Consider the following 15,315-nt stretch of genomic DNA (forward strand, 5'->3'; position numbering starts at 1 on the left):
GCTGCCCCCAAACCTCAGGTGCCCCAGTGATTTTCACACTGGGAGAGAAATGGTCTTGGGTATGGGGTTCACAGCCCCCTGTGTTGTGACATACATGACGAGGTCATTGAGGGTATCAAGGAATGTTCCAGATCTCCAGGCTCAGAAAACGCCCTCATCCCTCCATGTGTGGTCACCCGCTTGAGACCATATTTAAGATTTTTTTGTCAAAGCTGGGGGAGGAGTGTAAGGAATTTTTGTTGCTTCACATTGGTGGTTGCAGAATAATATACTGAGAAGGAGATGCAGTGTTCCTTAAGAAGCAGTGCCTCTATTGCCGTCTGTGCTGCAAGTAGAATAGTTCTGGTGTGTTGATGGCACAGTGCACATGTTATAATTGACCTGGGAGCATTTGATTTGGCCAACTGGGATGATCGAATCCAGTGAGCCCTTATGCATTCCAAGTATCTGGAAGGCATAGGTTGATTAGTTTTGGGACCATCAGTGCCAGGAACTAAAGCATATTGTTCTGTTCTGAACCTTCAGGGACCCCATAGATGCAGACATTATCTTTCCGTGCTCTGTCCTCTAGATCAGTCACCTCATAACAAAGAAATTCAATGACTCTTCCCCAGTCTGGCAGATGGTGGTATTAGGTATCCGCAGCTTCTAAGCGATAATTCACCTTGTCTAGGTATGAATGGATAGTAGCTACCTCCTGCCTCATTGATTCCACCTCAGATGTGAGGTTGGTGTCCACAGTAGACAGCATACCTTCTATGGCTGATATATTCTTCAGTATTGCCTCCTTGATGGATTCTAGTGGCTGTGTTGCGGGTGTTGTCCATGCAGGTTGCCTCTGAGAATAAGAGCTGTCTGGCTGTGGGTCTATTATGCAACATATGCTCCTGCTGTAACTGCTGAGCTTCCCAAGTAAGGAAAGTTTATCCATGCAGTTCTCCATGGTAAAGTCCACCCAATGAGAGGGAGTGTGGGATGTAACTCAGGGGCACAACCACCTGGCATGGCCCCAACAAAGCGTCAGTAAGAAAGATTTAATCTGGGTAAACTAAGTGGATGCCCACCATTTGTGGGTGCTAGGTCCTTGCTAGAGGTGCAAAGATCTGAAGTAGATGCCACAGAAGTTCCACAATGTCAGAGGCAGTCCAGTACAGTCGAATGGCCATTCAGAGCAGTAGCATTGAAGGGTGAATGGCTGGCCTGGGCCTGTCAAAGAATGTAAAGATACTCCAATAATGCTCACCTTTGTACCACACTGCCGCCCATACACATGGAATCTCCTGCAGAATATAGGTGGTCTCCTGACTCTGAGGATGCAAACCTTTGATGCTGTGAGTGAGATAGTATTTAAGAGCTGTGGGTGGTCCTGGAGTATAAGGATGGTGCCAGATGAGATCTCAGGGAACTAGTGGCACCAAACATAAGTGCATCTCCCAGGCATAAGGGGGTCATTAGTCCCTTCCACAGGCCCAGCAGGACGCCGTCAACAGGTAGAACAGGTTCACATTGAGGGAGCGAGGGGGCACAATGCATTGTGTCTCTGAGGAGGAGGGGCTTGAAATCCCAAAGTGTGGCAGCGCTCAGTGTCCTCAATGTGTCACAATGCGCAGCTTCATGTCCTCTGTTGGGCCAAGAATCACTGACCCCATTCTTTCACTGGTAGTGCACACCACCTGGTCAGGATGGCAGTCCTGGGCCAGGAGAGAGGAAGAAGGCACAACAGTTAAGCGCTGTGAGAAGAGCCCCAGTCAGAAGCTTGGCGACATCTGGGCCAGAGCACTACCAACACTCTACCCATCCAGCACTCTGTGCAGTGTTAAACATGTCCCATAATGGCAGAAAAGGTGTTAGACCTGTCAGCCTAATGGTTGTCTTCCCCCAAACGTTTTGCCTGTTTGCGTCACATTTTTGCTGATTTCCTTTGTGTTGGCCTTAGGACTTTGAGGACTTTACCACTGCTGATCAGCACTGCTTGTGCCACCCAGTTATGTAACCCTTAAACATGTCTCAAGCCTGCCAGTGCAGGTCCTGTGTATGCAGTAACACTGCCAAGTTGTGGACTTGACTTTTAAAACCTCTTTCCAAGCCTTAAACTCCCCTATTATTACATATGTCACCCCTAAGGTTGGCCCTCAGTAGCCCATAGGGCATAGTGCTATGTTATTAAAATAAGGACCTATACTTTTAAGCTTTACATGTCCTGGCAGCAAAATAAAATCCCAGTTTCGTTTTCACTACTGAGAGGTCTACCCTTCGCATATGTTAACATTGGGATTCCTTATTACATTTGATATGCTGTAATTCCTAATTAAGATATGTCATGTTTAGTACCTATGGCATTGTGATAATATATCCTCTTTAATGGTAGTACAAATTATTGTTAAAATTTTGAAAATGACACTTCTAGAAAGTTGGCCTTTTCCTGCTCTTAGACCTGCGTGCCTTCAGCCTATTTCCAATACACGTCTGGGGAGGATGACAACTGGACTTTGTGCATTGCCTCTAGACAGCCACACACAAAGGGTGTGACTGAATTCCCATCAACATCCTGATGTGCCTTCCTGGGCAGGATGGGAGAGAGGAGTTGACACTTATACCTGAATGGGTAGTGTCCTGCTCGAACACAAATTGTTGCATACCCCACAACCTGTAGTGAGACTGGAGCCAGGACAGGAAGAAAAGACCTCTGTGTACGTCAAAGACCCTTCTTTGAAGCCACCTCCACTTCAAAGGCACACCTCGGTATTAGTACTGGACCTTTGACCCTACCAACTCAGTACACTGCGAAGAGCTCTGCCAGGAAGAAGGACTGCTGTGCCGCTACATGGACTGCCACTCGGGACTGCTGATTTGGAAGAACTGCTTTTCAGCTGTGCTGCCCTGTTGTGTGCTGCCCTCTGCCTTGCAGAGTAAGGAATGGACCCGCCTCACTTGAACCCAGAGTGTTTCAGGGACATAAAAGCTTTCTAACTCACCTGCTACAGCCCCTGGACTCGTCTTCAACCAGCTCCTGATCTCCAAGAGGTGCCTCTCCAGTCATGGGCTCTTGAAAGTGTTTTTTGGCTCCTGAAATCAAGTTTTTGGTCTCTTTGCAATCATGAACGGGCCTGCTCGCACTGGATTTGTGGTGCTTGCCCGTAAAATCAGGGCAGGCTGCTGAAAGTTTTTCTCTTCGCACAGCAAGCATCATCGCTCCTGACTGCAAGGCTCAAGTCTACCCATCCTGACACCTGGCCGACTTTGCACCTTGACCTTGACGACCACCAGCAATGCTCTCCTTGCTCCCTGCAAACTTCTTCCCCATGAACCGGAATCTTGGCTTAATTCTTGAGGAGGTAAAAATTCAGCTAGACTTGTCTGGGACTGTATCCAACCCATGCTCCATCACCGTCAGCCTGAACTTTTGGATTTAACCCGATCTACGGCGACCATATAGCTCTGGTTGGTGCTTTATGCTTTTAAGCGCTACATTTCATTTTATTCTTTGAAAATTCAAATCTTTACTTCTACTTACAGGATTTTTGTTATTTTGGTCTTGTTTTTTTCCTGAAATTAAGCTCTATTGTTCGTACTTGGTGTGGAGTCTTTTTGTGGTGTTTTCACTTTGTTACAGTTTAAAGTGTTGTACACATACTTTACACATTGCCTCTCATGTTGAGCCTGACTGCTCTCTACCAAGCTTTCAGGGGGTGAGAACAGGTTAATTAAGGGTGTGTTTTTGACTTACTCTCACTAGGACTGGATTGTGGTTCCTGCTTGGGCAGGATGCATACCTCTGCCAAACAGAAACCCAGTTTCTAACAAAGGATCAGCAGGATGACCATACAGCTGGCCCAAATGTATACCTACTCTAGTGTTGCCAAGGCTGCTGCAACCCTTCTGCATACAATGGGGCTACACCACCTCCTGCTCAGTGCACGATCCAACGGCCCGATGGATATGGAAACCAGGACCCAGTTACACTTGTGCCAGAGACAATGCCATAGGTGGTGCACAAGTAAGGCACATCTAGGCAGCAGTCAACAGCAGAGGATGGGCCCCACATGTGGTATAGCGATAGGTAAGAGGCCGGCACCATGACTGAGCTCGAGCAGTGAACAGCTATCTTGAGCAGCTCAGCAGGTTGCATACACACACACAGAGTAAACATGGTCATCCCCATTTTTAGGCTGAACATAGCAGCGCGCAAGTGCTGCTTTTCCAACACCTTGGTATATATTTGGGCTTTTAACCATGCCCACCTCACGCCCATCACTATCACTATGTTCATGGGCTTGCCTTTCAAAGCGAGCAAACTTCTTTTTCCTTTTGTGAGTCTCCTTTGCGAAAACGCTTATGGCGGCTGTGGCGCTTTGAATCAGCTCACTTATGTCGACTGTTTTACTTTTACTTTTTCCTTTTGTGTGCCTTTTAGAGTTGCCAGACTGTAACCATTGTGCTTTTTGTATGTTTCATTAAGTTATTCACATTTGATTGGGCAGCTAAAATGGTAAACACTGCATATGTTTCATGTTCTTAGTGTAGTCAAGAAGGTTGAAAATAGTTCTCTGTCTGTCTCATAGTTAGTGATGCAAGACAGCATGAGAGGAAACGCTGCCTGTTTGTACAGTGTGTTTAGTGTGGGATGCCATATCACAAGCAGAGACACTGGACTATTACATGGTTCTTAGTGTAGGAAGACAGAGAGTGTAAGCATTGGGAAAACACAGTGGAGGAAAAGTACTGACCAGAAGCTCTTCACTGCTTATATCATGTGCTCAGTACAGGCAGACATGCAGAAATGGAGGAGGCACTGCACTGTTTGTACCATGTCCTTAACGTGGACATGTGCAATGAAAAGAAGCATAGGCTGCAGAGCTTGCGCCATATTGCTTAGTGTGGACAGGCACACAGGAAGGAAACACTACATTATGCGCACTATTATTGGCAGGTATAATTGACCATAGGAGGCAGTGTACAGGTTACATCATGGGCTTTGTCAGACAGGCACACAGGGAGGAGACACTGTCCTGTGTGCACAGAGCTGTTATCTGCAGATATAATGTGCCAAAGGAGGCAGTGCACAGGTTGCACCATGGGCTTAGTCAGACAGGCACACTAGGAGAAGATAGTGCACTCTGCTAACTGAGGGCTTTTGATTGGCATCTATAGAAGACTGATGTTTTTACCTTGTGCATAGTGTAGGCAGACAGGAGAGCTTGCACTGTTTGTAACATGTGGGTAGACACCCATGCACTGCATGTGACAGGCATCTCTCACTGTACTTACATTTTGGAGATTTTTAATATTCAATTTAATAAAGAATAATGAAAGGTGCTTTTAGAAAGTTACCATTTCTATGCCTAAAGTTTCCAGAGGATAATTTGCATTAGACTCTAGCTCCAGCCTTCTGAGTGTTCAAGCCCTGAATGAGGTATGAATACTGCTCCCAGAGTAGAAACAAAGACCTGGGTGTGGAGAAGTGTTACTATTCTCTCATCAGGATGACCATTTGGGCAGTGTCAAGGAATTTGAGTAACTTCAAAGAGACATCCCCTGTGGGGAGTCAAATGTTAGCTCAGAGCGGGACAAGCCTGTTTCTTTGTAGATCCAGTTAGGAAGGCTCAAATCCCAGTGGGGAGAGACCTGCCCCGACAACTGGTTTTGGAAGGACCACAGAGGAGGTATTGCTCATTTACCTGTCACAGTGATGGGATGGGCAGATAGGCTCTGCAGAAGGAGAGAAGGATTCCACCATCTGTGGCAGAATTAGGCAGAGAGGAGCCCTCTGAGACTGTATGCAATAAAACATACATGAACTGCTGCAAACGTAGGTAGGGATACCCCTGGGAACTCTCTTCCTAATGGTTAGGGAGGTGCCAGGAGTCTACCCCACTCACAGACTAGTGCCAGGCACAAATATGACACCCCGGGCACCTTCTTCAAAATACTTTGGACCTGTGGAAGAGAAGAAGATGCATTGCATGTGCTGTTTAAGACCTGTGGGGAAGCCAAAGGGGTGGGCCTGCTCCTACTTGTATCCAGGACAAAGAAGTGGACTCCTAAGGTCAGTTGGCTGACCTTCTGTTTAGCTACAGGGGCACACCCAGATTCAAGAAGAGCCCAGCTGACTTGTTACAACACAACCTGCACTAGGCCCTGCTGGTGGTTTCTCCCAAATTGAGTCATGATTTCCTAGTGCTGTTCCTATTGGGTGCTGGTGGGAGCCAGCTCTGATACTTCACTCCTGCCCTAGAGGGAGCAGCATTTTCCACTGCTCCCACCTACTCCTGGAGCAAAGTAGTTTTTAATACATCAAGAAAAAATCCATTTATAACATTTTTATTTCTAAAGCTGATGAAGGTGAGCACCTTTCAAATCAAACCGTTAAACAAAATTTTATCCGTCCCAATATAGAATTTAGATATGCTACAGTTTTCAAAGTATGCCCCTTTAATGGAGTGATACCTCACAAATCCTATTAAGACAGAAGAGTAAGACACTCCTACTTTACAAAATATTTGTGATTCAATCAATCAATCAATCAATCAGTACATTTGTAGAGCGCGCTACTTACCTTCGCAGGTCTCAAGGTGTTGGGGGTGGAGGGGGAGCTGCTACAGGCTCGAACAGCCAGGTCTTGAGGTGCCTCCTGAAGGTCAGCAGGTCCTTGGTCTGCCATAAATGGATGGGGAGGGTGTTCCAGGTCTTGGCGGCGAGGTAGGAGAATGATCTGCTACCAGTTGTTGTCCTGTGGATGCGTGGAATGGTGCCTAGGGCGAGGTCGGCGGAGCGGAGTTGTCGGTTCGGGGTGTAGAAGGTGAGTCGCTCATTGAGGTATGCTGGTCTTGCATTGTGGAGTGCTTTTTGGGCCTGGGTGAGGAGCTTGAAGGTGATCCTCTTGTTGATGGGGAGCCAGTGTAGGTCTCTCAGGTGGGCTGTGATGTGGCTGTGGCGGGGGATGTCGAGGATGAGGCACGCAGAGGCGTTCTGTATGCATTGCAGTCTTTTCTGGAGATTGGCCGTAGTTCCCACGTAGAGAGCGTTGCCATAGTCCAGTCTGCTGCTGACGAGGGCCTGGGTGACCATCCTTCTGGTTTCGGTGGGGATCCACCTGAAGATCTTGCAGAGCATGCGGAGGGTGTTAAAGCAGGAGGATGAGACGGCGTTGACTTGTTGAGTCATGGAGAGTGAAGAGTCTAGGATGAAACCCAGGTTGCGCGCGTGGTTGGTGGGCGTCGGTGCAGCTCCCAGTGTGGTCGGCCACCAGGAGTTGTCCCAGGCAGATGGGGTGGAGCAGAGGATGAGGACCTGTCTTGTCCGAGTTCAGTTTTAGGCCACTGTTCTCCATACAGTTGGCGACGGCCTTCATTCCTCCGTGGAGGTTGGTTTTGGCGGTGGCGGGGTCCTTGGTGAGGGAGAGGATCAGCTGAGTGTCGTTGGTGTATGAGACGATGTTGAGATTGTGAGATCGGACGATGTTGGCGAGCGGTGCCGTGTAGACGTTGAAGAGGGTCGGGCTGAGGTACGCCGCATATGGTCTTAGTGGCTTCAGATCGGAAAGGAGGGAGGCGGACTCTCTGGGTTCTGCCGGTGAGGAAGGAGGTGGTCCAGTCCAGGGTTTTGTTGCAGATCCCTGTGTCATGGTGGGGTATGCATAGGGTGTGGTGGCAGGCGGTGTCAAAGGCGGCCGAGAGGTCGAGGAGGATAAGGGCAGCGGTTTCGCCTTTGTCTAGCAGGGTCCTGATGCCATCGGTGTCGGTGATGAGGGCGATCTTGGTGCTGTGGTTGCTGCGAAAACCGGGTTGGGACGGGTCCAGAGTGTTGTTTTCCTCAAGAAGGTGGGTCAGTTGACTGTTGACGATCTTCTCGATGACCTTTGCTGGGAACGGGAGCAGGGAGATGTGCCAATAGTTTTTTAGGTCCTTTGGGTCCGCCTTGGGTTTCTTCAGTAAGGCATTGATCTCGGTGTGCTTCCAGATTTCTGGGAAGGTGACGGTCTCGAAGGAGCTGTTGCTGATCATCCCGAGTTGGGGGGGGGCGATGATGGAGCTCGCTTTGTTGAAGGTGTGATGCGGGCCGGGGTCAGATGGTGAGCCGGAGTGAATGGTGTTCATGACTTTGGTGGTGTCATCGTCGCTGACATGGGTCTGAGAGAGCAGGAGTTTGTTGTGGCTGGGGGGCGGTGGGTCTGAGGTGTTGGCGACTTCCAGTGGGGACTTGATTAAGGCCCATTAGTTGTAAACAGTGAGTTTTCAAAAAACAGTCCACCATCTCTTTGTGTGACAGGAGCGTTAGTGAATAATTTCTCAAATTTACCTAAATGTTTCCAACGGATGTATGCAGAGAGCGGTACCTGTACAGCAAAAGCCCAACTAGCAAACAACAGAATGGACTTGGCACACATACACATTATGGTGATAAATTAAAGCTTCATGAGATTATAATGAATACCTGCACTCAGCCCAAAGAGAAAGATCTATAATTGGACTGTGAACTCAACATTATGCTTAAAAGTATAGTGCTCAGTAATGTGTGAAATGTAAAATAATTTGTCATATATATTAAAGCAACTTGTCACTAATCTTAAACTCATGCAGAAAAAACAAATATATGCAGCATTGATAATTTTTTTTAATTTATCCTGGTTAATAAAAACAAAAAATGCAAAAGAATATAAAGATCAATTGACAGCTAAAACCCTGGAAGGCATTGATTATGAACAAAACACTTGAACATAGAAGGCATGCATTCTGGCGGAAAATATTTAAGCAAAAACGGAGAGACAGTACAAGTTGAGAACAGAGGGTATATGGTGGGTGCCAACCAGATGAAATATTAGTTGTTGGTTGATGTTTTTAGAACTGCAGCTTTTATTGAAAGATGTGAAGACTGGTGCTAATTTGAATGTTCTTGATTTGTCATTTCATATCTTAGTGGCTTGACTAGAGAATGAGTGAGCCAGATAGATCTGTATTTGAAACTTGAGGATCCAAGGCATAGTAAACTTTAGCTACATAGAAGTTTTTGTCCACTGGAGATGCCCAGCTTTATTGTCAGATATTTTTATTTAATATTAAGACATGAAAGACAACAAAAAGTGGCTTAACAGTGCAGGCATCTTCTGGCAGTAGATAGTTCAGCGATCATATTACAGATGTTAAGTATTCATATTTCATTGCATCTGATATGGACAAATATAATTTAAGTTATGACCAATGAAAATTCAAACATTATTGCAATATACAAATCAGCTATATGTATGTATATATGTATGCTCTGGTTACCTGCTTCACTTGACTGCTGGTGAAGAGCCATTCTTGCCTGCGGTGGAAGCAAATCCTCTAATTCTTTCATTATAGAGTTAGCTTCAGTGTTATTGTTCCTTTTGTTTTTTTCCTCTTCACGTTGCTGTTGTAAAATGACATCAGAACATCAGGAAGATGATGATATACATGTTTCAATGAAAGAGAGGTGATAAGACTAAATGAATTTGTAGCTTAATGTCTTATTTTTTCTCAGAGAATGCAATAAGGTTACACTGCATTCTTAATCAAGCAGAGAACTTGATGCGCCACTTGATGAAAGCAATTCAAGAATGTTTTTCGTTCAATAAAACACAGATAACGTATCCAACTAGGATAATTCACTTTCTGAGTCATATTATTTGACTACTTTGGCATTCGGTCCGATAACTAGTAACATATTGTCAAATACAGAATTTATTAGGCCTGAATAGGATTGTAACCCGATTTGTTTTAATATGCCTGGTATTTTCTTTTAATGTCTTTCTGGTAGATACTAGGCGGTGCTTTTTGGTAAACAGGAAAATCATCATGGAGCTCTTTCTCCCTAGGGAGGATAACACGCCTACTTACTTACAGATGTTGTATGATGTGACTACAATTAACGATTGATACGTTTTACAAAGTCCAATGGAGATGCTCCCAAAGAACCAAATGAATAACCCCTCCTTGCTGTAGAAATGAAATGTGGAAGCCATATTGATCCACAAGGACTTGCTTCCCAAGTCCTGAAAAAAATCAGTGGCCGCCTAGGACAACAGTGTGGGCACACCGTGATTCCCGGGCCATGGGGGTGGAGGCAGAGGCACAAATGACCACCTAAAAGTCAAAATGTATAAAAACAGTGTTTTGAGCCACAGGTATTGCGGTACCAGCACCTGGTTACGCAGTATTCAGATGGCACCGCCTGTGGTACTGGGGTCGAAGTGTTGTAGTAGCTCAGTAATATTAAAACATTTTTAGTAAACTATGAGAAGGCTCTGGTAATAGACCAGACCCGGGGGACAATTATCATTGTGCAGGCTGTAAGCTGTGAGCAGTGGGGGGTGGGCCATCTGAAGTTTGGTGGGTGCAGAGCCAACCCACTGCTGCACACAGCGATAGGCTTTGGGCACAGAGGAGGCTGACCCTTGTTGGGATTTGGGCCCTTGTGGTGAGTTTTGCAGAGGGATTGACTGGAGGCACCCCACGAACCACAAAGCTTATGTGCTCAGTGAAAGGATGACCACATGTTTGGGTTGTTTGCAGGTACGTGGTGTGGGGTTGGTTACAGGGCTTGGTATGCTGCCAGGCCTCCCTTCCACCCCACATGGATGGCCAACACCCTGACAAGTGGCCACATACCTCACATTTTCTTTTTGTTCTTGAATATTTTCTGGGCCCAGGGCTCCTGTGAGACTCCCATAGGAATCCCATGCAATCACACAGCTGGGGCCTTGCTGGCTTTCACAGGACACCTGCGACACCATGATGTCCACCACATTGTTTTTGGGGTGCGGTTAACTCTGGGACCCCTCACAAGGGTAGAGGGCCAGGGAGACAGGCTCCCAAAGTGACCTCTTCTTGACTGTCTGGCCACAACATGGACAAAACGTTGTGGCTGCCATTACAGGACCCTGGGACATGGTACTCATTGCAGTGCATGTAGTGAAAGCCTGTTTAAGAGGGTAACAAAAAGGAGCACATACAGAGTGATCACGGATGTTAGTAACAATTTAAATCTTTTGTTGGTAGAAGCATATTAACTTTAGGAAAAGGAGAGGAGCTACCCTTGCAGATTGGTAAGAACTGCACTTAAGAGAGCCTGGTTCTGTAACACAGAAGAAATACTACATGAAAATGCCAAACAAATAGTATGTGTGACTACCTTTTGCCCTTACACTAACAAAATTGTGGCATTGATTAAGAAACATTGGCATATTATCCAGAATACTGGCCCGATTCCAGAGTTACAGTTGTTTTTCTTTAAGAGAGGTACAAATCTAAAAGATCACCTGGTGCACTCTGTAGGATGTCCCAAGTTATCTAACAGCACCCTTGGGGATTTATGGAGCCTTCTTCCTGTGAGGGGACATTACAAATGTGGATATTGTGTTTTTTGCCCATTTACAGACAATACTAAGTACTTTGAACATGGCGATTTCAAATCTGAATTGAGGCATTTTTCTAACTGTAACACAGTTAGGCCCTGATTCTGACCTTGGCGGACGGCGGAGGCCGTCCGCCAAGGTACCGCCGCCAAATGACCGCACCGCGGTCAGAAGACCGCGGCGGCCATTCAGACATTTCCTCTGGGCCGGCGGGCGCTCTCCAAAAGAGCGGCCGCCGGCCCAGAGGAAATGCCCCTGCAACGAGGACGCCGGCTCAGAATTGAGCCGGCGTAGTTGTAGGGGTGCGACGGGTGCAGTTGCACCCGTCGCGTATTTCAGTGTCTGCAAGGCAGACACTGAAATACTTTGCGGGGCCCTCTTACGGGGGCCCCTGCAGTGCCCATGCCATTGGCATGGGCACTGCAGGGGCCCCCAGGGGCCCCGCGGCACCCCCTACCGCCATCCTGTTCATGGCGGGTTTCCCGCCATGAACAGGATGGCGGTAGGGGGTGTCTGAATCCCCATGGCGGCGGAGCGTGCTCCGCCGCCATGGAGGATTCCCCCGAGCAGCGGAAAGTCGGCGGGAGACCGCCGACTTTCCGCTTCTGACCGCGGCTGAACCGCCGCGGTCAGAATGCTCGTGGAAGCACCGCCAGCCTGTTGGCGGTGCTCCCGTGGTCGGTGGCCCTGGCGGCCACCGGCCGCCAGGGTCAGAATGACCCCCTTAATGTTGATTATTGCATTTGGTGTCTATGTGCTATGATCTATATAGGTCAAACCACTCAACAGGCAAAAGTGCGGATTGGACAACATAGGAGCAGGATCCCAGTGGGGAGTGATCACTGCACCGTTCGTGGCACACTTTTTCAATGCTGGTCACTCTGCCAATGACATCCGATGTCATGTACCAGAAGTGGCACAGACGCCTACTAGAGGAGGTAACATTTTGCTAATTCTGCAAAGATTGTAATGCAAATATAGTATGTGATGATGCTCAATTGAAAGAGGCTTGAATGCCAATGAGGAATGGTGCAGAATGTTATCCTTGTTTCAAGGATAAATTGGGATGAGGTGGATGTAATGTAGTGGAATCTATAGAAGGACTTCTTGTAGCCATGCACCAAAACGTCCTTATGTCTTATTAAATTGTGAAAGGACTCTGTATTTAGGTTTTCTCAATAATTATTATTTTTGTTTATTTTGTCTGTTTCATGTATTGTGTGGTCTGGATGATGAGTAGGCTGGTTGACATAGTCAAAACCCCTCTTTCTTTACTTGTACCCCTGCTTAAAGGATAAAAGGGGATGATGTGAATGCAATCTGCTAAAATCTAATATGGACCTTTTGCATCCATGCAACAATGGCTTTTGTACCCTTAAAGATTCTGAAAGAACTATCTGTATTTCGATTTTCCAAGTAATTCTTGGTTTACTTTATCTTCCTGTTTTATGCCTTGCAGGGTCCAGATTATGGGTGGGCTGGTTGCATAACCCTTTTTCTGTCATGCGCTCCCCTTTTGAGAGCACCTGAACTTGGAACCCACTCCATATTCTAAGTCTTGTTTTCATGCAGCTTTGACTGCTTCTTCTGATGAACATGCATACCTTTGGAGGAATCAGACAATGATGGTCAGTGGCCTCACTGCCTCTGTTTGAGGGAAGCATTCTCCCTTGGCATTTTAGGAAATTTGCCACCCACCCGGTATTTTCATTTGTACTCGGGGTAAGTGGGCTTTGAACCTTGAGGGCAAGGGGAAACTCATCTTGAGAGCTGGTGTGCTGCATTCATTCTATTACACTTTTATTTAGGTATTCTGCTACCCAAATATGTAAATTTGTTGTATTATCTCACAAGGGTGCCTTATACTGGACATTCTCTCATCTGGATGGAAGGAACTCCTGTACATTTAACTTCATTTTCATTCAAACCCACCCACCTTTCAATTAACACAAATTTGGTAAATTGGTTTTATGTTAATGGTTTCAGATGGCCTCGATATTATACCAGGGCCTGATGAAACCAGGTCATACCTTCCTTTGGGTTGAAATGTCACCAACAAAGTGTAATAAACAAACAGATAATTTGGTGCTACTTTGAGGCTAATGGATTATTTTTGCTAATCCTACATGGCTGTTTGTTACTTGTAACACACCTTTCATTATACATTGCATAAAAGTTAGTTATACCTTGTTGAGGTTTTGCTGCACTGGGGCACTACGCACTTTTCTTATTTGTTTATCTGGTTGTCTTTTGTAATCGTATATAATTCTGTATGTTGATGGACATTATAAATGTAAAAAAACGTTTTTTAAATGCTTTGATGGTTAAATGAGTGAATTTATAATTTTGCATTAAATGTGTAGGGCTATTTAGCCTTATGTCACCCCAGACAGTCTGGAACCTGGACCAGGGGAAGGGGAAGAACTGACCAGAACCAGTTTTGGGGGTAGTTCAGAAATTTCCCCCTCACAAAGGCTGGCACCAGGTATAAAAGGAGGACCTTCAGAGCCAGTCATTAGAACACTCTTGAACCTGTGGATGATTCAGTAGGAGGGTTGTCCTGCTGCAAGAAATACTGCCCTGCTGCTTGAAGGACTGCCTTAATATCTGAAGAAGGAAAATTGGAGCTCCTTCCCTTGATCCCAGGTTATCCAGAGTGACTCCAAGAGTAAGTTAGCTGACCTCCTGTGTGAGATACATGGACACAGTAAGCTTCCAGAGGTCTCTTTGCAACTGCCCAACTGACCCCTTGCACCTTGACCTGCCTGCACCTGCCTGAGCCCTGCTGCTGGCCTTTGCTGGAGTAAGTCTTGATGTCTAGGCATCAGGGAGAGCTCCTCCTGAAGAAAAAGGTAAAAACCCTGAAGATTGTGCTCTTCGCTACTGTGAATGGGCTGATATATTTGGCTTCACTGATTTGTGTTGTAATGGTATCATTTTCATTTATGAAAGCTTACTCTATTTTTCTAAACTGGTTTTGGATTTTTCTTGTGTTATGTTTTCACTTAATTATAGTTTGTGTGCTGCATAAATACTTTACAGATTGGCTGTAAGTTAAGTTTGACTTATTTTGTGCCAAGCTACCAGAGGGTTAAGCACAGGGTAATTCAGTGATTTTTGTGGTTCACCCCGACAAGGGTTGTGGTTGTTGCCTGAGTGGGACTTCCACTACCCTCGTCCAATATTTAAGCAGGGTACAAATACTTAACTATAAAAACATCTGTATGAATACAGCACCCCCTTTCCACATCAGATTACTCATCCTACCCATATTCTCAGTTGCTTAACACCTCTGTCATTGCAAAATAGTAACATTTGGAATATGTGTGTTTGTGTGCTTGTGTGTGTTTTATCTCTGAAAGTGACATTACAGTTAGGTGTTGAAATACTAACGTTTAAAAATCAGAATGCCTCTGAAAGTTATAGCTTACTGAGCTAACTATAACTTGCACCCCCGCTAAGCATGGTTTATAATCTCTCATATTACATCACACATGGCACCTTAAATTACATCATTGATTACATCATCGATGACAACTCAAATGTCATCATTGATGATATCACTGATGCCATATACAATATATAAATCTTAATTCCTGGCCTTTGAGTTTGTATGTTTGGTTTAGTAAAAAAATAGAAGATAGTTCCATAAAGAGCTAGAATACAATTCATTGCATCCATTTTGATTGTTGTCTTTTTTAGACCAAATCTTTCTTTCTCCTCCAAATGTCCACATTTCTTAAGGGAGATCTTTCTGGAAAAAAATTAACCAACTGAAATGGTGTTTAAGGTATGTACTGCATGCCTGTATGGTTAATAGATAACCAAGTGTGACATGACATTTACATGTCATGATGAAAAGTGAATGGATTCAGCTGTCTCCCAATCAGTGGGGGAGTTGGAAACGGCTTCCCTACTTATGCCACATATCCAGTAACAAA

At 45.7% G+C, this 15,315-nt stretch overlaps 1 protein-coding gene across 1 annotated transcript in view; it reads right to left on the reverse strand.

The window, feature by feature from the left end:
• LOC138262456 (transmembrane channel-like protein 2) overlaps nucleotides 1-15,315 on the reverse strand; it is a 469,363-nt gene that overhangs the window by 59,192 nt on the left and 394,856 nt on the right. The window contains exons 17-18 of the mRNA XM_069212350.1: nucleotides 9,267-9,390; nucleotides 7,484-8,185 (exon numbers count right to left, since the gene is read on the reverse strand). Coding sequence (XP_069068451.1) covers nucleotides 7,484-8,185; nucleotides 9,267-9,390 — 826 coding nt within the window. The remainder of the gene's footprint in view (nucleotides 1-7,483; nucleotides 8,186-9,266; nucleotides 9,391-15,315) is intronic.

The sequence above is a fragment of the Pleurodeles waltl genome, chromosome 10, assembly GCF_031143425.1.
Source record: "Pleurodeles waltl isolate 20211129_DDA chromosome 10, aPleWal1.hap1.20221129, whole genome shotgun sequence".
NCBI lineage: Eukaryota > Metazoa > Chordata > Amphibia > Caudata > Salamandridae > Pleurodeles > Pleurodeles waltl.